This window comes from Stegostoma tigrinum, chromosome 3 (assembly GCF_030684315.1).
Source record: "Stegostoma tigrinum isolate sSteTig4 chromosome 3, sSteTig4.hap1, whole genome shotgun sequence".
NCBI lineage: Eukaryota > Metazoa > Chordata > Chondrichthyes > Orectolobiformes > Stegostomatidae > Stegostoma > Stegostoma tigrinum.
In genome coordinates this window covers 54,253,417-54,280,450 of record NC_081356.1, presented here as the reverse complement: position 1 = coordinate 54,280,450, position 27,034 = coordinate 54,253,417, and the positions used below count along the sequence as shown (strand labels likewise).

The 27,034-nt window shown below is 41.8% G+C and overlaps 1 protein-coding gene across 4 annotated transcripts in view; it reads left to right on the top strand.

Annotated features, from left to right (window-relative positions):
- The window catches only part of LOC125451134 (selenocysteine insertion sequence-binding protein 2-like), a 124,462-nt gene that overhangs the window by 41,445 nt on the left and 55,983 nt on the right, over window positions 1-27,034 (top strand). For all 4 annotated transcript variants that reach the window (XM_048527910.2, XM_048527909.2, XM_048527911.2 and 1 more), the window contains exons 7-12: window positions 863-1,005; window positions 1,115-1,255; window positions 10,250-10,342; window positions 20,124-20,279; window positions 22,452-22,584; window positions 22,728-22,900. In XM_048527910.2, coding sequence (XP_048383867.1) covers window positions 863-1,005; window positions 1,115-1,255; window positions 10,250-10,342; window positions 20,124-20,279; window positions 22,452-22,584; window positions 22,728-22,900 — 839 coding nt within the window. The remainder of the gene's footprint in view (window positions 1-862; window positions 1,006-1,114; window positions 1,256-10,249; window positions 10,343-20,123; window positions 20,280-22,451; window positions 22,585-22,727; window positions 22,901-27,034) is intronic.

The following is a 27,034-nucleotide window of genomic DNA, read 5'->3' as shown; positions in this document are numbered from 1 at the left end:
TTTGAGGAATACAGGAAATTATTTAGAGTACAGAATCTTATGTGAGGTTTTTTGTTGCAAGTGAGGATTTTCTGTTAATTGAAGAAATTAACACCAAACATACTTCTTAAAATATTTAGAAATGAGAATTACTTTCAAATGTTTTGATTTCATTTGACCTCCTGATCAGTGTTTTGTAAGAATGTCAAATATTCATAAAATATTACATTTGGGTTAAATAATTAAAAGGTGGGCAATGCTTCATTTCCTAATATTGTAGTGATGACTAACTCATTAAAACAAGGCGTGTATCTCATAGCTTTTCTTTGTCCGATGAATTGGTTAGAGATGGAAATTGAGAATTTGTTTCTATGATACTAAAACTTCATAGAATCAGAACATCCTCACAGTGTGGAAGAAGGCCATTTGGTCCATCAAGTCAAAACCTACTCTTTGAAGAGCGTCCACTCAGATTCACCTCTCTACCCTATTCCTGTAACCCTGCATTTCCCATGGCTAACCCACTTAGCCTGCACCTTCCTTGGCATCATGGGGAACTTAGCATGGCAAATCCACCTAACCGGCACATCTTTGGACTGTGGGAAGTAACCAGAGCACGCAGAGGAAATCCACACAGACGTTTGCCTAAGGGTGGAATCGAACCTGGGTCCCGAGCACTGAGAGGCAGCAATGATAACTGTTTGAGCCACCACGCTGCCCTTCATCAAAGTGGTGTATATTATTAGATATATATCTTATAGAAATATGAAAACAATGTCCTAGGAGATGTCGTATAATATCAGCTTTGAATGTGAGCCAATACGTGTGCATTTCTTTCTATGTTGATGCTATAATTGAGTTATTTATTTTGTTGTTGCACCAGCAAGTACAGTAGCACCATCTACGTCATCTTTACCTACTGCCCCTCCATCTGTCATGTCGTGGGCCAGAATTGTTTCACAGGCGCCTAAGAAACCTGTTCTCTGTTCAGCTCCACCAAAGATATCTGCACATAATGTTTCTCAGGTCAGGGTTATACCAAATATGCAGGTCATCTTATACTTTTAGCCTTGAAATTATTCTCATTTTTTAAATCATGATGTATTTAAAATGTGAAATATCTGATTATTCTCAGAGCAATGATGGGGAAACAAAACTGAAAGAGGCAGTTGGGAAACTGAAAAAGAAGAAAAAGAAACAAAAACCAAAGGAACCCAATACTGCTCCAAAACCTAATGAGTCCAAGATAACTGTGCAAGAGCTCCCTCGATTTGAGGTATTTGATTTTGTTTTGTTTTATTTTAATTTTATTAAATGCTGTGGTTGAGGAGGGATAAGTATGTATTCTGAATTTATAATTTACTCCCCATATTGGTATGGCTTTCAGGATTGAATGTTCATTGTCACAGATTTATGAAACACATGATGTTTCGGCATGGATCCAATCCCTGTTCTTGAAACCAACCTGGCAATTTTATCAAAGTTCACCAATACTCAGTTTCATGCTTCGTATGCAGGCTGCAGACCTTCATAGCCATGAACTTTTGCCTCTGTCGCCCATCAATAACTTTATTTTTGATATAATTTTTCCATGAACTTGCAATTGATTATTTTTACAGCTGGTTTCACTTGTTGCTAATCTATCAATTGAAACGCTTATTTATAAAAAAAGTTCCATACCATTCTCAGACTCTGTAAAGGATAATGTAGTTGTAGTGTTTTCTTCAGCATGATTTGATAATGGTAAATAGTTCTGAAGAAGGGTCCCCAGACCTGAAATGTTTACTGTTCCTTTACAGTTGCTGCCAGACCTGCTGAGCTTTTCCAGCAGCTTCTGTTTTTGTTCCTATGTTTTATATGCCCTTTGTTGCTGATAAACTATTAGCAAAGTAGGTAATTACATCCCTATGAAATGCCGGAATTAAGATAAGTAATCCATCTATTCAGAGCTTGTTAACCATTAAAGATAGTATAAAAGGCAGTACTCAGAGCCAGTTGGAATTTGTAAACCATTTCCAGCATTGGAAAAGATATTGATTCTTCTCTGCTGAAGGGCACCCAGGTGAAAACATTTATTAAATGTGTCATTTCAGTTAGTTGTATTTGCCTGAGAAATCTAGGACAGTAGAACTGAGTTTGTTTTAGCAATGGCAAAACTAAGGGTGTCTCTATGTGAGGAGGCATCCTTCATTACTTACCTCACTTTTTTTTGTTTTCTTATTTTTGCAGACTTTTTGTGAAATAACTTGCATTTGCAAATCAGTTGTTCAAGAAAGGAACTGTTCGAGAAAGTTTGTGTTTTATTTTCTTGCCTGTAGTGCCTTTCCTCCTCATTTTTCTATCCATCAATCCTGTATTTTTTTTTTGTAAATTGTCATGGAGGGAGAATTTAAAGATCCTTTTCAAGGCTAGAGAAGAGTCAAGTACCAATGATAAATATTAGTTTTTATTTTGAGGTGCCATGGTGGAAACAGCACTGCACTTAAAACAGAGATGCACCTAATATAGCCAAGGAACATGTGTACACACTTTGTCATAGTGAAAAATAATAATAGATAGGATTTGGTAAATCAGAGCCTGATTCATAATTAAATTCATAGGAAAAGTAATGATGACTATAAGGTATCTTCAGCATTTTACATTCCATGCTTTCCTGAGACATGCTTAAAAGCAAGTAGCCTGCTTGTTGGGTAATCACTAGCACACACAATGAAGCCACCACACAGGCTGGTATTTGTATGCAAAAAGGGAATTTTTAAACAAGAGTATCCTTTCACAAACTCTTGGCATTGCTAGCTCAGCCATTTGAATTGAGCTATTATAGCATCCAATATCATCTCATTGCAGAGAGCCCTTCAACTTTGGGTACTTGTGGGCAAAAGCAAAACTCACCACCATGGTTAACCATGACCTTCATGAGTAATGGCTGACTCTGTACAGGATGTTTGTGCTTTTCAGCATCTCCATATTGGTGCTTGGCATGTCCTTAAACATTGCCAAGATCAAAGTTCTGTAGCAACCTTCCCTGTGCCACGAGTATCCTCTGTGTCACTTACATAAATGGGGTGACTCTGGAGAATGCACAGCACTTGTCATCTCTCCCAAGGGACCGCCATCAATATAGATATTTGACATCGAGTCAATTGTGCCAGCGTGGCTTTCTTCAAGATGTGAGAATGTGCCTTTGACGATGGGGATCTCATTGGAAACCAACAAAATTCCTGAGCTGTAAAGCTATTATGTTGACCAACTTCCTCAACTGCAGCAAAACCTGGACCATTTACTGACGTCTCATTTAAGATCTTTGAGAGCTTCAGACAACAGTGCCCATATTGAATCTAGGGGACGGTTCGGGTTGGAAAACTGCCAGACTGACATTGAGCATCCTGCAAGATGCTGTATTGACCAGCATCAAAGCCCTACTGCAGAAGATCCAAATCTGATATACAGGTCAAAGCAGCCAGATGCTCATAAGCCGCCTCATTTGGCAGGTTCTCTTCCCCCAACTTTTCATTGGCTGATGCTCAAAAGGTGGTCAGAGAAAAGTACAAGCATGCAGTCAAAGCACAGAAACGTTGACACCACTGACAGGAGGAGAAGCTGTTGACCTCTTGGCGTGGCACCTCCTGAACTGGCTCGGAACAAATCACTTTGATGAGTTTCTGTGCCCCAAGCCAACCTGCTCCAATACATCTAAAACACTGGCATCTACCTGACAATGAGGAAAGTTGCCCAGATATGTTCTGTAAACATAAAGCAGGGCCAGTCCAATTCAGCTAGTTATCACACCTTCAGTCAACTCTTAATCATCAGTAAAGTGATAGAAGGTATCAGCATCAGTGCTATCAAGCAGCACAAGTTCAACCATAACCTGTTCAGTGATGCCCAGCGTGTGTTGCGCCATGGCCACTCAGCTCTTGAAGAACATGGCATATTATTTGCTTCAATCTCAATAGGAGTATGCATTCTCACTGAAGCAGTCCAATATTTCAGGAATTTTCATTCTTGGAAGCTCCTTAAAAGTTGGCTCAAAGGGGTTGATAAGTATTCACTGAAAAATTTTGCTCATGGCAGCTGTGTGAAACCTCGCCTGTTGGGCACAGGATAATATAACAAAGTCCAGATGATTAATAAGTGTGCCACTGGAATTTTGAAGGTGTACTTCATGTGCTTGGTGAAATATGAAACTGTTCTTCAGTATTCTCATTGAGTGTCCTGAATAGAATTGGTGATCTGCATGCTGCACATCAGAGACGATTACATACAGAGGATGATGAAGGAGATTATCAGAAAACACTTGGAGGAAGAGCGGAGAACAGAGAACAGACGAATATCCTCAGTTCTGAGAAAGGGTCACCAGACCTGAAATGCTAACTCTGTTTTCCCCTTCACAGATGATGCCTGACCTGCTGAGCTTTTCCAGCAACATTTTGTTCCTGATTTAAAGCATTTGCTGTTCTTTGGAAATATAAGGGTGAGGCACCCATTGCCAAACCAGTTTGTGTACGTCACTCTTGCAGATGCCTTAATAGTTAAATGTATCAAATACTTGCAACTCCTACAGGAGAAGATAAATTCTTATCTTCACTCTTACTCCCAGCACTAGGACTAAACAATTCCCCAACCATATACCTCTCCATCCACTATCCACTAAATTGCCCTTCAGCTATGTATCCATACATAACACATTCACTCACTGAGCCCATGATGTATTTGAATTTGTCATAAAACAAACAAAAGGGTGAGTTGACACTCAAGATATAATAATGAACAAGATGTATAAGTGATGTTTATTGTTTTTTGTTTGACTTTTTAAGAAAATTCTATTAGTATTTGAGTTAATATTCATGTGCATACTGGTATTGGTATACCGAAGAACCACAATTTTTTTTCAACTTGTGCATCCTACTACTTTCATGTGGTGCAATCTGTGTGGTGTCACCAAAGGTAGAGAGAGGCTTCGCAGACATGGCTGCTGGGATGTTTTTGGACTCTTTAAGAGACATCTAATTTTATTCAGACCCAATTATGTCATTAAACCGTATCTTGCAACATAATGTAACACTCCTCACCAACTTGGTGAACTCTAGTGAGACAAACAGGTTTTTATTTGTCCCATTCCTATTAAGGTATGGCCTTCCTGGCTGCACCCTGTAGTAATTCCAGAAATGTGTCATAATATCTGCAGGTGACGCTTGCTATCTGTACACCTACATGAAATAGTCACTGGCCCCTCCATCATGATGTATTACTTAGTCAAGCTGAAAGGAGAGAATCAGACAGGAGCTTTTATTTCCTTCTTTTTCCCCCATGTGATTCCATCTTCATTCGTAAACAACTGCCACATTGATATTTGAGACTTTACTGTTTCTTGGCAGGCCTGCTGTTCTCATGCTTTTATGAGTATGTTTGCACACAGATGTATTCCTTGCTTTTCAGCAATAAATAAGACATGAATTTAGAATGGCGTCATCTAAATGTCAATATAGTGGAAAGGAAATTTTAGTTACTTGGCCTGCAAATTGTTTTCTTTTTCTTCTTGGTAGAAAAGCTTGACCTTTCCCAGCAGCAAAATTAATATCAGGAGATAACTGCATGGAGATTTTTAGAAACTGATTGGTATTAGAGAATTCTCAAATTGTGGTACCTGTCAAAAACTTAGCCTGAAGCAAATTTGGAAAGGACAATGAAATTTTTAGAGGAAAAATGATTGAGCCTTCAGAAAAAAAAATGAAAATTGTACACCCACTGAAAATAAAACTGTAATAAATATAGCACAAAATTGTTTAGATTGATTTAGGTCTGTTTCTTAACAGAAGACGATGTGCACACAATAGGAAACCACGTGTTAAAATGTCAGTTCGGATGGATGGATTTGTGGTACTGATCATAAAGTTGACTTGTATCTGATCAGTGCAAAATCTACATTATTTGTTCTTAAAATATTGACGTGTTGCAAAGAATTGATTGACTCCAATAACTTCGGCATTCATTGCTGCTTTAAACAAGTCTCAAATGGCAGATTTTCGTAAATGGCATATTAACAATGTGTAAAGTATACTATGTAATAAAAAGGTTGGAACCTGTGTGAATAGCTAGGTGGTTTTACAATGGAAGGTTGACATCAACCACCTAAAAGCAATATAAATGGCTGAAACAGAAAATTGTTTGTATACTTAACTGATTCTCAGTCAGAAATGACATTATTATAAAACACAGATTAAAGTCTGGAAATATTGAATGACCAATGATGATAAAAAATTTTTAGAAGGCAGTTGTCTTTACAACAAGATCTTTCATGTTGTCCAAAAGGGTTTCACACAGCAGTAGGGTTAAACCACCACCAGTTGTTTCTCTCTAATGATAGGCCGGTCTTCTGTTCTGGTAAGGCTATGATGACTTTACCTTATAATGTCCTTTTGTTCAAGAACATTTGCAACCTTATGTGAAGTAGTTTTGGTCACTAGCTACAGTGATTATGAACTGCAAAAAATTAAAATTTATGATCTGGCTTGTCCAGTATTATAACAGTGGACGTAAACATCATCCTTGGATGATGAGAGCGGTGGAGCTTCTAGTGAAAAGGAAGAAGGTAGCTTACATAAGGTGGAGGAAGCTAGGGTCAAGTTCAGCTAGAGAGGATTACATGCAGGCAAGGAAGGAGCTCAAAAATGGTCTGAGGAGAGCCAGGAGGGGGCACGAGAAAGGCTTGGCAGAAGGAATCCGGGAAAACACAAAGGCATTTTACACTTACGTGAGGAATAAGAGAATGGTCAAAGAAAGAGTAGGGCCGATCAGGGATAGCATAGGGAACTTGTGTGTGGAGCCTGAGGAGGTAGGGGAAGCCCTAAATGAGTTTTTTGCTTCTGTCTTTACGAAAGAAACGAACTGTGTAGTGAATGAAACCTTTGAAGAGCAGGTGTGCATGCTGGAATGGATAGAGATAGAGGAAGCTGATGTACTGAAAATTTTGTCAAACATTAAGATTGACAAGTCGCCAGGCCCGGATCAGATTTGTCCTCGGCTGCTTTGGGAAGCGAGAAATGCAATTGCTTCGCCACTTGCGAAGATCTTTGCATCCTCGCTCTCCACTGGAGTCGTACCTGAGGACTGGAGAGAGGCAAATGTAATTCCTCTCTTCAAGAAAGGAAATAGGGAAATCCCCGGCAATTATAGACCGGTAAGTCTCACGTCTGTCGTCTGCAAGGTGTTAGAAAGGATTCTGAGGGATAAGATTTATGACCATCTGGAAGAGCATGGCTTGATCAAATACAGTCAACACGGCTTTGTGAGGGGTAGGTCATGCCTTACAAACCTTATCGAGTTTTTTGAGGATGTGACTAGTAAGGTTGATGAGGGTCGAGCTGTGGATGTGGTGTATATGGACTTCAGTAAGGCATTTGATAAGGTTCCCCATGGAAGGCTCATTCAGAAGGTCAGGAGGAATGGGATACAGGGGAACTTAGCTGCTTGGATACAGAATTGGCTGGCCAACAGAAGACAGCGTGTGGTAGTAGAAGGAAAATATTCTGCCTGGAAGTCAGTGGTGAGTGGGGTTCCACAGGGCTCTGTCCTTGGGCCTCTACTGTTTGTAATTTTTATTAATGACTTGGACGAGGGAATTGAAGGATGGGTCAGCAAGTTTGCAGACGACACAAAGGTCGGAGGTGTCGTTGACAGTGTAGAGGGCTGTTGTAGGCTGCAGCGGGACATTGACAGGATGCAGAGATGGGCTGAGAGGTGGCAGATGGAGTTCAACCTGGATAAATGCGAGGTGATGCATTTTGGAAGGTCGAATTTGAAAGCTGAGTACAGGATTAAGGATAGGATTCTTGGCAGCGTGGAGGAACAGAGGGATCTTGGTGTGCAGATACATAGATCCCTTAAAATGGCCACCCAAGTGGACAGGGTTGTTAAGAAAGCATATGGTGTTTTGGCTTTCATTAACAGGGGGATTGAGTTTAAGAGTCGTGAGATCTTGTTGCAGCTCTATAAAACTTTGGTTAGACCGCACTTGGAATACTGCGTCCAGTTCTGGGCGCCCTATTATAGGAAAGATGTGGATGCTTTGGAGAGGGTTCAGAGGAGGTTTACCAGGATGCTGCCTGGACTGGAGGGCTTATCTTATGAAGAGAGGTTGACTGAGCTCGGTCTCTTTTCATTGGAGAAAAGGAGGAGGAGAGGGGACCTAATTGAGGTATACAAGATAATGAGAGGCATAGATAGAGTCGATAGCCAGAGACTATTTCCCAGGGCAGAAATGGCTAGCACGAGGGGTCATAGTTTTAAGCTGGTTGGTGGAAAGTATAGAGGGGATGTCAGAGGCAGGTTCTTTACGCAGAGAGTTGTGAGAGCATGGAATGCGTTGCCAGCAGCAGTTGTGGAAGCAAGGTCATTGGGGTCATTTAAGAGACTGCTGGACATGCATATGGTCACAGAAATTTGAGGGTGCATCCATGAGGATCAATGGTCGGCACAACATTGTGGGCTGAAGGGCCTGTTCTGTGCTGTACTGTTCTATGTTCTATGTTCTATGTTCTATGTAACTAGATTCTGGTACTTTAGCTTAATATAAAATCAAAAGTACAGGTTAAATACTGTTCAACATGACTTGCTTAAATGGTCCAAAATTTTGCAGTTGTAATAATGTTGAAACTGGCATTTACTATAAGTATATCTGTGAAACTGACAGCTCCTGCTTATGCATTGTTAAATGTGGAAATTCAGAAGTTGCTGTTAGTGATTCCTTACTCTCAATTAAGTTTGTAATTGAAGATTTGCAGACGGCTGTCGTTGCAAATCTCTGAAATGATACCTTTCCCTTTTAGGACATAATATTAGATTGAAAAACCTCCTCGAAAAATACTCCTTGTGGATTTTTAATGGCTTTCCAAGTCAGAAGCACTGCTGAAGACCATCCATGCCTTGGAAAATGAATTTCATATTGGTGGACTGTTGACAGGACATCTGGTCCACATGCCCAAAAACCTGCTGACTGATTATTGGCTTGCTCAGACACATGAAGAGTCTTGACAAAATCTTATGCTAAGTAGACAACATCCTTGAATCAAAGGCCAGAAAATGATTACCCTTCAGTGTAATATCATTGGGTATTGCCTATTGCCTTGTCTTGGCATCAATTTCGAACTGATAAGATGGAACGGACAATCCACTTGTCCTGCCCTAAAATATTGGCCTTTTGAGAATTGTGAATACAGTACGGATGGTGGAATCTTTCTTTCCACCATCTAAACACTGACCATTCCATCAAATCAACAGTCTGCTGATAACAGGGTAATCTCATCATGTTGTAGCATCAATGGGGGTTGTGCAGAAATAACAAAATAGCTTAAAAATATGCTCCTGTGAAATTCAAAGTTGAATGATGTTTGCTAATGGCGTAAACGTTGAAGAATTCTCAGGAAACAAAACAGGAAGTAAAACATGCTCCTGTCGTCCCTCCTCCATCCCAGTTTAAGGTCCATGGCTGGTTAACCAGGTGGGGAGACACAACAGTAAATCCACACAAGGTTACTCACAGGCTCCCATAACAGGCTTTAAATACAACCCCCCACCTCTAAATCTATCAAAAAGGATGGCGCATAAACTTCCTTGTGGTGTGAGATTACATAAAACTCAAAGAAAATTAAACCATGGCTTTCTAACAAACCACAATAAATACTTTTTTTTTGTTTCTTTGACATGTGGGAATGTTAAACCACCCAGCATTTATCAGGGTGATGCCCTTATGAATAAATGATTGATATAAGAAATTAAAAGTAATAATCTACAGACCTAAAGTGGTTATCCTTATTTTAGCGTGTCAGCAATAACTTTTTTTTTGGCGGATTTAAGCTTGCAAGGCACAACCATCTTTGGTTAACAGGAGGCATTGTTCTGCACTTTTACCAGAAATGGGAACAGCAATATTTTCCACAGTTTTCAAAGTGAATGGCAATTTCCCTGCTTTCTTGATGCTGTCCTAGCAAGGGAAGAGTATAGTATCAGCCTTTTCAGTTCATCAAGAAATTACAGTATTCTCAGAATTTATATTTTGAATGTAGCGCAAAGACAAGCGTGCTGATTAGCATGTTCTTTATCATTGTTTTGTTTATGATTAAAGCCTGGCTCTTGGGATAATTTTTCATTTTGTTACACAACTATGAAATTAGTTGACTTGTGTTTTGCAAATTTTAATTGGATAATTGTGTAATTTATCACAGAGCATCTATACAAAACTTTAACGTAAGCCTAATTAATTCCTTTATAGGATGATGAAGAATTTCCAGATTTGACATCTGCAGTAAGCAATCCTGACAAAGCCAACAGTGGTGGACAAGACAAGTTCGTTTCCTACAAACAGGTTAGCAAGGAACAATTAGAAACAAGAAAGTCTTTAAGAACTGCATTAAAATTTGTGGACTGAGATACCTATTAAGATACATTTCAGTTTATTAATGAACTTGGGAAATGAGTGCCACTTGATTTTTGTGCAGGTTTATTAGGCTGATTCCTGAATTGGCAGGACTGAATTATGTGGAGAGACTGAATCAGTTAGGATTGTATTTGTTGGAGTTTAGAAGAATGAGGATCTCATAGGAGCCTGTAAAATTCTAACAGGACTAAACAGGGCAAATGCAGAAAGGATGATCCTGATGATTGGGTTTCCAGAACCAGGGGTCACAGTCTTAAGGATTTGGGGTGTGCCACTTAGGACAGAAGAGGAGAAATTTCTTCACCCAGAGAGTGGTGAACCTGAGAGGTTTTCTGCCAAAACATTGAATGTTTTCTAGAAGGAGTTATATGTTGTTCTTGTGGCTAAAGGGATTGAAGGTATGAGATGACAGCAGGAGTGAAGTACTGAGTAGGATAATCAGCCTTGATCAAATGGCACAGCAGGTTCAAAAGCCTGAATAGACTACTCCTGCTCCTATTTTCTCTGTTTCAATGTAAACCACCTAGGTTCTCAATTCATGTGTTAGTTGCCAATTATGTTGTTAGCAATTTAATATAAATTAAGTATAAGTAACTATAACTTTGAGGCATGTTGCTGGTTTTTCAAGTAAATTTTCGTTGAGCTCTCTTAATATTTACATTTTGGTTTCCCAATTCAATATAAAAACGAGCAATTTTATCATCACATTATTGTGACTTTTCCTGCATTTTATGAAACTCCCTAGTAAATAACATTGCAAGTTAAACATGCATAGTCATTGAATAGTAGTGACTATGTTCACAATTAAAATTGTTGGAAAAAGTCAAATTCAGAGAATTGTTAGGGCCAGAGAAGATCAAGTGATTGGCTGTTTCAAAGAGAGCTGGTATGGATAGATATCAGGGGCCAAATTTGCTGTAAAATTATGGGGTGCAAAATCCAGTTCAGTATTCTTCCATTTGATTTGAAAGGAATGTAACTCGTGATCTGGCAACAGCAGAGACATTTTTTCCATATGTGATTATATTTAATTTAATTTAATTTAATTATTTCAAATGAATATCACTTAAAACTGCATGTATTACTAGGTGTAATTGCCTGTTTTACCTGAGTGACATTGAACATTACAGAATTGTAGTGATTTCAAAGCAACATCAACTGACAAGTTATACTGTTTGTAGCAAAGCTGTCAATATTGAAGAACCTTTGCTTTGGCAGTATAGGGGGTTACCGCATTAGTAAGACTTATACCCTTGCCCATCAATTTGTATGTCTCGGAAGTGTGAATTTATAATGCCTTTTCATCTAGATGAACAATGGGATTAATTATTTGCTTCATTAAACAATGAGATTTTAAAGACTGAGAAGTAAACAGAACAATGATGGAGAAAATAAGTTGAATTAGAAATAGTCCAGATGCTAAAATAGAAATAGAGTCATAGGGCTATACGGCAAGGAAACAGACCTTTTAGCCCAACTTGTCGATACTGACCAGATGTCGAAAATTAATCTAGTCTGATTTGCCAGTATTTTGGCCCATATATCCCTCTGAACCTTTCTATTCATGTATCCAATCAGATGCCTTTGAAATGCTGTAATTATACCCCCCTCCACTACCTCCCCCGCCAGCTCATTCTATGTATGCACCACTGTCTGTGTGAAAAAGTTGCCTGTTAGGACTCCTTTAAATCTTTGCCCTCTCACCTTAAACTTGTGCCCTCTCTAGATTTGTACTGTCGCCAACCCAGGGAAAAGAATTTTGTTATTCACACTATCTATGCTCCTCATGATATTACAGACCTCTGTAAGGTCACCCCCTCGCCATTGATGCTCCAAGGACAATAGTGCAGCCTGTTCAGTTCTCCCACCAACCCTGGCAACATCCTTGTAAATCTTTTCTAAACCCTTTCGAGTTTCACAACATCCTTCTTAGAGCAGAGAGACCAGAACTGAATGCCATATTCCAAAAGAGGCCTAATCGCCATCCTGTTCCACACACGACCTCCCAACTCCCATTTTCAAAGCACTGACAAATAAAGGCAAGCATACCAAACGCTGCTTTCACTTTCCTGTCTACCTGGGTCTCCACTTTCAGGGAACTGTGAACCTGCACTCCGAGGTCTGTTTGTTCAGCAACACTCCCCAGGATCTTACCATTAAGTGTCCTGTCCCGATTGATCTTTCAAAAGTGCAGCACCTGACATTTATCCAAATTAAACCCTATCTGTCACTCCTCGTCGCGTTGGCCAACCTGGTCAAAGTCCTATTGTACTCTGTGGTAACCTTCTTTGCTGTCACTACGCCATCAATAACAAGAAAAAATGAAAAAACTGTCTAGGGAAAAGAGATAGAAAAGTAACTGCCAACACCACTTTGGCCCATGGTGTATGTTAACAGCATAAATTTAGAGAGATGAGCTTCTTAAATAATAATGTGGCTAATAGAATGTGTACTTCATGAAGACTCAAAATGCATTGTAATATTTACCAAGTTCAGTCCATGAAAAGGTGATGTGAAGGAAAGAATAAAGGGTGCCAAGAAAATGGTATTTGTGGGCAGGTAGTGCAGCAGCACCACAACTTTGGCTGGCAAAATGGACTTGCAGTTGTATGAAGTGACCATGCTAAATTGCCCAGTGTCCAGGGTGTGTAAGTTAGGTAGATTAGCCATAGGAGATACAGGGTTACATGGAAAAGGGCAGAGGAATGGGTCTAAGTAGGATGCTGTTCAGAGGGCCGGTGTGAACTTGTTGAGCTGAATGGCCTGTTTCCACACTGTGGGGACTCTATGACTCTAAGTGGACATGAAGAAATTTGAGAGATAGTAGGAACTGCCGATGCTAGAGAATCTGAAATAACACGGTGTGAAGCTGGATGAACACAGCAGGCCAAGCAGCATCAGAGGAGCAGGAAAGCTTGATGTTTCGGATCGGGACCCTTCTTCAGAAATGGGGAAGGGGATTCTGAAATAAATAGGGAGACGGGGAGAGGTGGATAGAAGATAGGGTGAGAGTAGACAAGAAAAGTCAAAGACGCGGGGTTAGTGCCAGTGAAGGTGAATGTAGGCGGGGAGTTAGGGAGGGGATAGGTCAGCCCAGGGAGGATGGACTGGTCGGGGGGGCGGTGGTATGAGGTTAGTGGGTAGGAGATGGGGGTGGGGCTTGATGTGGGAGGAATGGTCAGGGAAGCAGGGACTAGCCCGGCTGGTTTTGGCATGTGGTCGGGGGAGGGGAGATTTTGAAGCTTGTGAAGTCCACATTGATACCCTTGGACTGCAGGGTTCCCAAGCAATATATGAGATGCTGTTCCTGCATCTTTCGGGTGGCATCATTGTTGCAATGCAGGAGGCCCAAGATGGACATGTCGTCTGAAGAGTGGGCTCGGTGGGGTCTGTTGAAATGGTTCGCAATTGGGAGGTGTAGTTGTTTGTTGCGAACTGAGCATAGGTGTTCCGCAAAGCGGTCCCCATGCCTCCATTTGGTTTCTCTGATGTAGAGGAGGCCATAATGGGAACAGCGGATACAGTATATCACTAATAGACGTGCAGGTGAACATCTGGTTGATGTGAAAAGTCTTCTCCTGGGCTGGGAGTGAGGGGGGAGGTATAGGGGCAGATGTAGCACTGGCTTCGGTTGCAGGGAAAAGTGCCGGGGGTGGTGGGGCTGGAGGGGAAGGTGGAGCTGACAAGGGAGTCATGGAGTGAGTGGTCCCTCCAGAAAGCACATAAGGGTGGGGAGGGAAAAATGTCTTTAGTAGTGGGGTCAGATTGCAGATGGCGGAAATGTCGGAGGATGTTGCGTTGGATTTGGAGGTTGGTGGGGTGGTACATGAGGACGAAGGGGAACCTGTTATTATTGCAGATAGGGGGTGTGAGGGATGAGTCGCAGGAAATGTGGGAGACACAGTCGAGGGCATTTTTGATCACTATGGAGGGGAAGTTGCGGTTTTTGAAAAAAGGACATCTGGAATGTTTGGGAGTGGAATGCCTCATCTCGGGAGCAGATGCGGCGGAGGCGAAGGAAATGGGAATAGGGGATGGCATTTTTACAGGAAGGTGGGTGAGAGGAGGAATATCCTAGGTAATTGTGGGAGTCGGTAGGTTTAAAATGGATATTGGTTTCCTAATGGATGCCAGAGATGGAGACAGAGGGGTCCAGGAAGGAGAGAGAGGTGTCAGAGATGGTCCAGGTAAACGTAAGGCTGGGGTGGAAGGTGCCAGTGAAGTGGATGAACTGTTTGAGCTCCTTGTGGGAATACGCAGTGGCGCTAAAACAGTCATCAATGTAACGGAGGAAGAGATGGGGCATAGGGCCAGTGTAGCTTCGGAAGAGGGATTTTTCTACGTACCCTACAAAGAGGCAGGCATAGCTTGGGCCCATGTGGGTACCCATGGCCACCCCCTTTGTCTGTAGGAAGTGGGCGAATTAAAGGACGGTGAGGATGAGTTCGGATAAGCGGATGAGGGTGTTAGTGGAGGGGGACTGGTCGGGTCTGCGGGACAGTAAGAAGCAGACGGCTTTTAGGCCATCAGCATGGGGAATGCATGTGTATGGGACTGGATGTCCAGAATGAAAATAAGATGTTGGGGACCGGCGAATTGGAAGTACTGGAGGAGGTGGAGAGCATGGGTGGTGTCATGGACGTAGGTAGGGACTTCCTGGACCAAGGTGGGAGAAAGTGGAATCCAGATAGGTGAAAATAAGTTTGGTGGGGTAGGACCAGGCAGAGACAATGGGTTGAGGCAGTTAGTTTTGTGGATTTTGGGAAAGAGATCGAAGCGGCTGGTGCGATTAGGGAACGATGAGGTTAGAGGCTGTGGGTGGGAGGTCACCTGAGGTGATGAGGTTATGGATTGTTTGGGAGATAATAGTTTGGTGCTTGAGGGTGGGGGTCATGATCCAGGCAACGGCAAGGGGAGGTATCGGAGAGTTGGCGCTTGGCCTCAGTAATGTAGAGGTCAGTGCGCCATACTACAACTGCACCTCCCTTGTCAGCAGGTTTCATGATGAGGTCAGGATTGGAGCAGAGGTCAGCACGTTCTGCGTGAGAGAGGTTGGAGTGGGTGAGGGGGTGGAGAGGTTGAAGTGATTGCTAATTGTCGTCGAGACATCAATGTAGAGGTCAAGGGAGGGTAGGAGGCCTTGGGGTGGTGTCCAGGAGGAAGGGGTGCATTAGAGGCGGGAGAAGGGGTTAGTAGAGGGACCGTAAGTCTCACGATTAAAGAAATAAGCATGGAGGTGGAGGCAGCGGAAAAACTACTCAACGTTCAAAAGAGAGTTATATTCAGTGATGTGTGGGTGATGGGGGACAAAAGTGAGTCCTTTATTGAGGACTGACCATTGGTCCTCAGTAAGGGAGAGGTCTGGGGGGTGGGGGGGGAGATGGTGAAGACTTGGTAGGGCTCAGTGTTATTGTTTTGTCTCGAGATGCTGGCTTTGAAGGTGGTGGGCAGAGCGACATTGCCGGTGTGTGGTGCGACGTCGCCCAGCAAATCGAGCATGTTGGTGGAAGTGGCATTCTCAATACTTGTGTTGGTAGCAGCGGCGTCCTCAATGTCTGTGTCGGCCTCGGAAACTGGCGTTGGCGACATCAGCAGCGGGGATGATGGTGTCGGTTGTACCGGAAGTGGTGCACCAAGTGACAGCGGATGTGACGTCATCGGTGAAAACTGTTGGTGCTGCGAAGGTGGCCACGTGGCTAACGGTGGCGGGCAAATGGTAGGGAACGTTCTGGGTTTGGTGGCGAGCATCAGTGAGTTTAAAGTACTTCAGCTTTTTAGAATCTAATAAAGCCGAGTAAAGTTGAGAGACAGGTTGTGGATCTTACAGAGGATAAAAAACAGGAGGTCTGGGAGAGGGAGGCTCAGAGTTGGGGTAGGCTTCATTGCAGTATTTGGAGATGCCGGCGCATTGCAATGAGTGTGTATTTCAGAAGTTACAGCGAGAAACGCTTCTGCAGGAGATCAATGTTCTGATTATAGCGGTCGTCGTGGTTGGCGCCAAATTTGGAAGGTTTAAATGTAGACTTTAGCCCGTGGAGGATTATCCAGTTCCATAGGCAGGTACTCAGAAAGGAAATGTGGCTGTAGTACCTGGTTTGCTTTAGGACATGGTCGAGTAGTTTCAGGGCCGAAAAAAGTACAAGAGGGTTGCATTGGGAGAGGGATGAACTGATGTTATTTCGGAGGGGAGAGGGTAACTTCTTTAACGAAGGCATCCTTAGAAGATGTTTTGCAGTGGGGTTAAAATTGTTACAGAGATAGTAGGAACTGCCGATGCTGGAGGATCTGAGGTAACACGGTGTGAAGCTGGACGAACATAGCAGGCCAAACACCCTCAACAACAACTCCTTTAATTCCTCCCACTTCCTACACACAAAGGGGGTGGCCATGGGTACCCACATGGGCCCAAGCTATGCCTGCCTCTTTGTAGGGTACGTGGAAAAATCCCTCTTCTGAAGCCATATTGGCCCTATCCCCCATCTCTTCCTCTGTTACATTGATGACTGTTTTGGCGCTGTCTCGTGTTCCCATGGGGAGCTCAAACAGTTCATCCACTTCACTAGCACCTTCCACCTCTCTGTCCTTCCTGGACCTCTCTGTCTCCATCTCTGGCATCCACCTGGAAACCGATATCCATTTTAAGCCTACCGACTCCAACAACTACCTCGGATATTCCTCCTCTCACCCACCTTCCTGTAAAAATGCCATCCCCTATTCCCAACTCCTTCACCTCCGCCGCATCTGCTCCCGAGATGAGGCATTCCACTCCCAAACAGCCCAGATGTCCTCTTTCTTTCAAAAATTGCAGCTTCCCCCAACCTCAGTGGTCGAGAATGCCTTCGCCCGTGTCTTCCGCATTTCCCGCAACTCATCCCTCACACCCCCTATCCGCAATAACAACCAAAACAGAATCCCCCTCGTCCTCACGTACCACCCCACCAACCTCCAAATCCAACGCATCATCCTCCAACATTTCCGCCATCTGCAATCTGACCTCACTACCAAAGACATTTTTCCCTCTCCACCCTTATGTACTTCCCGGAGGGACCACTCTCTCTGTGACTCCCTTGTCCGCTCCACACTCCCCTCCAGCCCTACAACCCTCGCACTTTTTCCTGCAACCAAAGCAAGTGCTATGCTTGTCCCTATACCTCCACCTTCACCCCCATCCCATGCCCTAAGAAGACATTTCACATCAAACAGATGTTCACCTGCACATCTGTTAGTGATATACTGTATCTGCTGTTCCCATTATGGCCTCCTCTACATCGGGGAAACCAAACGGAGGCATGGGGACTGCTTTGCAGTACACCTACGCTCAGTTCGCAACAAACAACTATACCTCCCAGTCACGAACCATTTCAACTCTCCCCCGCTCGCCCACTCTTCAGACAACATGTCCACCTTGGGCCTCCTGCATTGCCACAATGACGCCACCTGAAAGATGTAGGAACAGCATCTCATATTTTGCTTGGGAATCCTGCAGTCCAAGGGTATCAATGTGTACTTCACAAGTTTCAAAATTTCCCCTCCCCCCAACCACATGCCAAAACCAGCCCAGCTAGCCTCCGCCTCCCTGACCATTCCTCCCACATCAAGCCCCACCCCGCCTCCTACCCACTAACCTCATCCCACCCCCCGACCTGTCCATCCTCCCTGTTCTAACTTATCGCCTCCCTAACTCACCAACTACATTCACCTTCACTGGCTCTAACCCTGCCTCTTTCACCTTTCTGTCTCCTCTCAACCTATCTTCTATCCGCCTCCCCCTGTCTCCCTATTTATTTCAGAATCCCCTTCCCCTCCCCCCATTTCTGAAGAAGGGTCCCGATCAGAAACATCAAGCTTTCCTGCTCCTCTGATGCTGCTTGGCCTGCTGTGTTCATCCAGCTTCACACCGTGTTATCTATAAAGAGGTTTGACTTGGCTTTGCACTTCAGGGTGACAGTGTACATTGTCTTTCAGACTAATCATCTGTACTGTACGTGGGTACAATGCCACTTTAACCTCTTAAATATCCTGCCATCCAGGAAAGATGCCTTAGTCAATGAGGTACTGTCAGTTTCTACATGAAAGGCAATGCAAATTGCAAATAAGGCTTCTGTCACTTCTATAACGCATATCTGGGTTGCTGACTGGTATTAATGTAGCATATGTTGTGTGTTGATTCAGCAGCATCTGGCAGCAGCAAAATTAATGCAGCTATGATGCCCATTTTGATGGAAGAGCACCTGCCAGGTGCAATTTGCCTGCAGCTTGGACTCTAGGACATGGTACTATTTACAAGATACACCACAGAAATTCACCAAAGATCCTCCGACAGCACATTCCAAACCCATGACAACTTCCATCTAGAAGGACAAAGGCAGCAGATACATGAGAACACCGCCACCTCATGTTCCCCTTCAAGGCACTCACCATCTTGACTTGGAAGTATATTACCATTCCTTCACTGTCACTGTCACAAAAATCTGGGATTCCCTGTCTAATGGCATTGAAGGTTACCCACAGCAGGTGGACTGCAGTGATTCAAGAGGGCAACTCACCACCAGCTTCCCAAGGGCAAATGGGGACAGCCAGTGACATCAGCATCCCACAAGTGAATTTTTAAATATGTGGCAACCTCCTATGTGGTTATCCTATTTGGATGGATGAGTGTATGTCCTAATGCATGAAGTGACCTGGCAGAAGCATGCAAAGTCATGTGTCCTGGAGCTCCAGATTGAAGTCCTGAAAGGCCATTGTGATTGGTTCCAAAACAACCACGATAATGTGAAGCTATTGCTTTGGTCGTGACAACTTGCATAAATGAAGGGTGAACGAGAACATGGAGTGAATGGAGACTTTGTGGTGAAAACACATTTGGATGAAGGTCTGGGGAAGTAAATGATGAATTACTGCTGCCAAGCAACCACTTGACTTTTGTGTTGGGAATTAGCAATTTCTAATTTTTCTCTGAGCGGATAGAATTTTGACCTCCATTAAAAGGAGATTTGGACTGATAATGAGATGCAAATAAATGGAAACAAAATGGTCACAGCTTATAATAAGTTTCTGACCATGCCTATTTAGAGCTTAAGGGAAAATAAGATTTTTTTTTTCATTTTCACCATATTTTCTTAACCTCCTCACACTGCTGAAGGGAACAGAAAATTTCACACAAGGCATTTGTCAGAAGCGGGCAGTGTAGTATGACACATGTTCTGCTCTCTATTCGAGTTCAGTTTTTATTCTTACTGCCTTTGTGCAAGGAGTGGTGATAGGATGGAACACATAGTTTAGTCTCTCAGCTGAGGTTTAAAACACTAATATAATTTGGAGTGTAATATAATGCGCGCCCACTCAACGGCCAGTCTGATGGTGAGGATGTTAGTCAGAAGCTGATAGGTGGGTACCCTATGTCTTCCAGTCTCCATCTGATTTACAAACATGAGAGAACACCTATAGATAGACCTCTTGCTTTGTTGCAAGTGGGCAGTTGACATCAATCAGCAATAGTTTTTTTTTCCCCTCTGTTGTGCATTGATGACAATTAAGATGGAATAATGCAATTATTTATTACATGGCATTTTTTTGTTTTCTGCTACATTATGCTACATGATGAGGCTGTACAACCATCTTTGTGCTTAATTTAACCTATTGCAGTCGTTAAATGTTTTTATGGCAGCCCCAGCTCATAAAATATTGTGCATTTTTCTTTATCTTTCAGTCATCAACAAATAGAGAATTGGTTTTAAATGCAGCCAGCTCCCTTGCTATTGGTGGCGAACTGATGCCTTTGGACCAAAGCCAGAAACCAGTCCAAGTGGTGAGAAAAGAATCCAGCCATGTACCCACATCTGATAGTCCACTGAAGAAAGCTTTGGTTTGTTCAGAACTTTGCTTTTCATTTGAATAACATTTTTGAGGAAAACAGCAAAAATAGCCATGAGTGTTTAAGTTAGTTTGGATCAAGAAAGAACTTAATCTTGGGAATCAAAAGCATATTTATTTGATGTTAACCTGCATTTGAAATGCCTTTCGGCTCAATTTGATGATTTTTTGCTATTACTTAATGAGTACTAATTTTCATATCATTGTGAGCTCCAGTAATATTTTAAAGATTACAATAATCTAGAATTGTCAGCCACAATATTTAGCAGGATGAGCAAAACAGACACTTGGAAAGGCCGGGGTCATAACAGTCTTGCCAGACTTGACAGCAGGGCACCATTGATACTCTTTTTGCATGTTTCATGTCTGGGCTGAACTTAGCTGGCAACTGGTGGGGGAGATCCCTGAAATGTGAGGTCAGGGAGGTTTGGCAATCAAGAAGATAGCAGTACTGTAGAGAGAGACTGAAGGTTCCTTTGAGAGCCTGAGATGTAACATCATTACTGCTTTAATCCCCGAAGGAGTGCTGAAAAAGGAACTTAATCTGAGGATTGCACAGCTGCTACCTTACTTTTGCTGTTATAGTAAAACACAGGTTTTATTGTAAATCAGTTTTATGCTGTGATTTCCATAGGCAACATTGATGTCCAGATAGAGTATGTTAGTAGGGGAGGCAATGGCCTAGTGGCATTATCACTGCACTTTATCCAGAGACCCAAATAATGTTCTGGGAACTTGGGTTCGAATCCTGCCACGGCAGAAATAAGCATCTAATGATGTCCATGAATCCATTGTCGATTCTCAGAAAAACCCATTTACTTCACTAATGTCCTTAAGGGAAGGAAACTGCCATCCATACATAGTCTGGCCTACATGTGACTCCAGACCCACAGCAATATGGTTGAGTCTTAACTGCCCTCTGGGCAATTAGGGATGGGCAATAAATGCTGCCTGGCCAGCGATGCTCTAATCTCTTGAATGAATAATAAAAAAAATTAAGCTCTGCTTCTTTAAAGTTGGAAGATGGAAGCACAGCATCTTTTTATGTTTTTGATCTTGTTTGATTCCCCATTTCTCATATTGGGGATGTTAATATCATAGTGTTTTGAATAAAAACTGGCCTATCCCTCACCAGGCAGAATAAATACTAAACTAAATGAGCTTATTGAAAGTGTTGGAAATCAATGGGAGGATAATTTTTAGATTTTTTTTGTCAAGTTAGGGAAAATATTTTGTTCAGCATCAAATTGGGATCTCATGAATGAAGCTAATGTTTCTACAAGTTAATTCGTCATCTTGAACCTATTCTTGGACTTCACTGAATCTGGGACAAAGCTTAAACAAAGCCAGTAAAGATTAAAAAAAAACTAGTTAATCCTTTGAAGCATAAATTGAAGTACAGGCAGTCCCCAGGTTGCAAACAGGTTTTATTCTGGAGTCGGTTTGCAAGTTGGAGCACAATGCACAACAGTGTAAAATAGCTAGTTATAAATACAGTAAGTGTTCATTTGCAGGATCTTTAAGATTGCACCTCAGTGTGGGATTACATTTGTAAGTTCGACGTTTGTAAATAAAGGGCCCCCTGTACCAGTAAAACCATCAAAACTTAGGTTGGTGTCTGCTGTCCCTCATTCATTAAATGTTGAGAAGCAACAGTTGGAAACTAAAGTAACCTTTCACTTTATTTAATTGAGCCATATGGCATTTAGGATTTACTTATTCCATGTCACATACCATGGATAATTTGGATCCGAGTTTGTTGAATCCTTGGTTCCACAACTCCTCCTTGTGATTTTGTGAATATTCCTTGGTTAATATGAAGCACAAGTGCATTGATAACCAGTGGGGAGATCTGACTTAATTCAAATTCACTTGCACTTTTCATAGACATCCTTGAATTCCAAAATACTGAAGAATGATTACCTGCTTGTCAAATAATTCTTGATTCAAGATGGTTTTGCCCTAGACATTGAAAGAAACCGAAAGCTGGAAATTTTGCTACGAAAAAGTCACAAATGTTGCAACAAATTTGCTATAGTCTGATAGATGTTAACTCTTTAATAAATTTATTATCAGTATTTATATTAGTACTACAAGTCCTTTGATTATAACAAATGTAATTACACAACAAATCATGTAAATAATAACAAACTTGTTTTGTTAGGAAGCTCCAAAGAAAGGTGGTAAAAAGAGTAAGGCACCCATGCAGCTGGATTTTGGTAACATGCTGGCTGTCCTAGAACAAAAGCAGCAGGAGAAGAAGTCTAAACACACCCCTAAGCCAATTGTATTTGCAGGTAAATATTGAAGTTACTCTGTTTCATGTATCTTCATCTTTCCTTACGGTACATATGTATTTTTTTCTATATTTAGTGCTTTATGTAACATATCCTTATTTCTGTTTGATACGTTTTTGTTTTGTTGTTTGTCTTGTGTGTAGTTGGAGGGACGTTTCCATTAGTTCCTAAAGAACCCACAACATCAAAAAGACAGCCCCAAGGCTCAAGTCAGGGAAAGGTTCCACATAACCCCTTGGACTCAAGTGCTCCTTTGGTAAAACGAGGAAAACAGAGGGAAGTTCCAAAGGCCAAAAAACCAACATCGCTTAAAAAGGTTGGTTGGATGTAATAAGGATCCAGTTAAATAAATATCTTTGTAGGTTGAGTAATGCACAGATGATCCTATTTAGATTATTTCCTGATGCTACAGGCTAGTACTGAGAAAAGCAGCAGGAGCAGCATGCCACTTTCCCAAATCTGGAAATATAGCCGATTTTGTTTGCTAGCAAGCAGCACACTTCCTTGCAGAATCAATAACCTGAATTCTTATCTATTAGCACATAACAAGATCAAACGTGCCTTGTTTTGTCATTCTCCAGTTGGTAACGATTTAAAATTTTTACTGTAGTTTCTCTTGGTAATAACCCAACACCTATAATAATGAGAATTCAAGTGCTTATATGCAATGGGGAGCAATGAATGAATGAATTTATTTTTGATCAAACAGTGTTACATTCTTGAACATCATTCTGTATTCATCTTTCCCTATCATCCTGTCATTTTTGTGAGGGCCTCAGGAAGTAAGAGGATGAATGTTGTCAGAATGTTCATCTTTTTTCATATATGGAAGAGAAAAGACTGCCCACTTCTAATAACTAAGTTCCATTTTTTAAAACATTTAGAAACCAGAATATACCAGGTGTTAGGTTATAGTACAGTTTATAAGACAAAAAGGATTCGGAATAGGCCATCCAGCCTCTTGAGGCTCTTCCATCATTTGACAGGATCTTGGCTGATCCACTTTCCTCATGTCCACATTGCTGGCTTTTCCTCATAATTCTTGAATCCTGTCCTGATCAAGAATCTATCTATCTCATCCATAAATATACACAAGGACTCTACTCCCACCTCCCCGCCCCATAACTGTCTGTGACAGTGATTTACAGAGATATTCAACCCTTTAACAGAAGAAATCCTTCGTCATTCTCAGTCTTAAATTTGGCACCCTTTTATTCTGAGACAGTGCTGTGTGGCCTTAGACACTCCCACAAAGGGAAACATTGTCTCTGCATTTTTCTTGTCATCCCCTTAAGAATCGTCATGTTGCAATTAGATCACCTCTCATTCTACCAAACTCCACTGAGTAGAGTCCCAAGCTGTTTTTTTTTGCTCGTAATACATCCATACTGGGATCATTCTAATGACTCTTCTGTGAACTGCCTCCATTGAAATAATTTCTTTTCTTAAATAAGGGAATCAGAACTGCTCACAGTACTCCATATGTGCTTTTACCATAAGTTTGTACAGTTACAGTAGGACTTCACTACTCTTGTAATTTTACCCCTTGCAATAAGGGCCAACATTCCATCAGCCTTCCTGATTACCTGCTGCACCTGTATGCTAGCTTTCCATGTTTTATGCACAAGTACCCCTAATTCCTTTCATGTTATAGCTTTGTGCTGTTTTTATTCTTCATTTAAACAACCTCCTGTGCTTTTGTTCTCCCTTCTAAAATGACCTTTAAATTTTCCCACATTATAATCCATTTGTCAACTTATTTGTATTTCTCTTACAACCTGCCTTTCCATCTATTTTTGTGTCTACAAATATGGCTACAGTATATTCACATCCTTCCATGAAGTCTTTAATATAGATAGTATACAGTTGTGGTCCTGGCAATGATCTCTCTGGAACCCCACTGGTGACAGGTTACCAACATGAAAAAAAATCTTGTCCTGATTTGCTGTTTCTGCCCATTTAGCAAATTCTCTATCTATGCCAATATATTACTTCCAACATGTGTCCATTTATCTTATGCCTTAAACTTATGTGAGGTACCATGTCAAATGCCTTCTGGAAATCCAAATACAAGACATCTACTGGCTCCCCTTTATTCTCCCTGGTTGAGACTTAGTGAAAAATTTCTCTAATTTAGTCAGACTTGATTTCTCTTCATGAAGCCATGTAACTCTACTTGATTAAATCATGATATGGAGGTGCTGGTGTTGGACTGAGGTGGACAAGGTGAGAAGTCACATGGCAACATATTATCGATCAAAAAGTTTATTTGAAATCATAAGCTTTCGCTTCACCTGATGGAGGAGCAAGTATTCTGAAAGCTTGTGATTTCAAATAAACCTGTTGGGCTGTAACCTGCTATTGTGTGACCTCTGAACATGACTAGATCATAATTTTTCAAAGATTCTGCTGTTGCTTCCTTAATATTGAATACAGTACTTTCCAACAATAGATGTTAGGCTAATTGGCTGACAGTTACATTCTTTTAACCTCCCTCCATTTTTGAATGGGGATGTCATGTTGGCGGTTTTTCCATCCTGTGGTATTTCTCCAGAATCCAAGTATTTTTCAAAAATTACACTTTGCCTGTAGCTACCTCTCTTTTAGGATCTTAGGGTGCAAGCCATCAAGGTCAGGTGACTTATCTGCCTTTAGCCCACATTTAGTTTACTACTACTTTTGTGGTGGTGATGGTACTTAATCCCCCCCCCCCCACCGTGTTCTTTCATATTAATGGGATGTGGCAATATCCTCCACTGTCAGGGATGATGCAAAATATCCGTTTAACTCCTCTGTCATTTCCTTGCTCCCTTTAACCATCTTTCCAGATTTATTTTCCAAGGGGCATGTGTTTACTTTAACCTCTCTTCCTTTTTACAGCTTTAAAGTAGCTCTGATTGTGATTGTAACAAAGTCAGCCAGTTAGATCTCAGAGTATAAGCTTCTTGATTGGGGCTGTTAATATGGCCCAAACAGGCTGCCTTGGCTGATAGACAAAAAAGGGAATGCCAGAGACACTGACAGTCTGAGAGCTGATTGTGAAGAACATGTACTAAAGCCAAGGACTGTTCATGTGTAAATTAAGGCTGACTTGGTGACAGGATACTTGCCTCCTGTGGAGCTACTTCATTGGGGACGAGAGTTAAGTATGATCCTGAAGAAACACTCTTGGAACAGTCGACTTTGAGTTGGGGGAAATATTTCTTACAAATTGTCTTTGTTTGGAAAGCTTGACTCATTTCACCCTGCCATTAAGGACTGAGCCCAGTATATGGAAAGAATGTGTTATATTTTCTGGACAAACAACATTGTGGCAGACAAAAAGCTATGAATAATTTGTGGGCAGCATGGTGACTCACTGGTTAGCACTACAGCCTCATGTCACTAGGGTCCCAGGTTTGATTCCAGCCTCATGTGACTGTGTGGAGTTTGCACATTCTCCCCGTGCCTGGGTTTCATCCGGGTGCTCCGGTTTCCTCCCACAGCCCAAAGATGTGCAGGCTAGGTGGATTGGCCATGCTAAATTGCCCACAGTGTTCACGGGGGTGTGGGTTATTGGGGGATGGGCCTGCTTGGGATGCTTCAAGGGGCAGTGTGGACTTGTTGGGTGGAAGGGCCTGTTTCCACACTGTCGGTAATCTAATCTAATCCAATCTAATCATGCTCCTGACAGCCTGTGGAGCTACAGCTTTTCCTGTAATTAGGAACCTAAATTTCCCTGAGGCGCTAAATGCTAAAACCTTTCAACAGTTGACAGACATAGTTAAGGAATATTATGACCCTGAGCCTTCTCTAATTCTGAGATTTTAACGTTTTTACTCAGCAATTTGAGAACCAGGGAATCTAAATTGGGATTTTTGACTAGATTAAGACGACTGGTAGAAGCCTATGACTTTGGTTTAACCTTGAATAAAATACCTAGAGACCATCTGGTGTATGGGGATTATTGATACAACTATGCAAAAACCTGTATTAGCTGAAGCCTGACTGAATTTCAAACAGATGCTATAACATCGGAAAATGTAACGAGTGGAGCATACAAGTTGGAGGTATTCCGATGGAAGTGGACGCTCCTGCCAATTGACTGAGCTTTTGGAACACCACTTAAGTGTACGCAATTGCCTAACCTTACTCGGGAGATATCCTGATCGGCGGAACCTTAGGATAGCCTACTGCAAAACCTCAAAATAAAGCCAAGCGTAAGCCATATGGTTAAAATTTTCTTCAGGATCCAGGCCGGAAAGCCATTGTAGTAGCTTCTGATGTGCGGACTTGAGATAGCTAGAATCTTACTGGGCCTGATTTGAGTAAGTTAAATCATAGGCCATATCCATAAAAGCTCATACCCTGGAAAGCCTACCTACCTATATCTGGTTTGGAACAATTAAATTTCTTAGCGGCATACAAATCAGAACCAATCTGAAATAACTGCAAAAAGGCTGGTATCCTG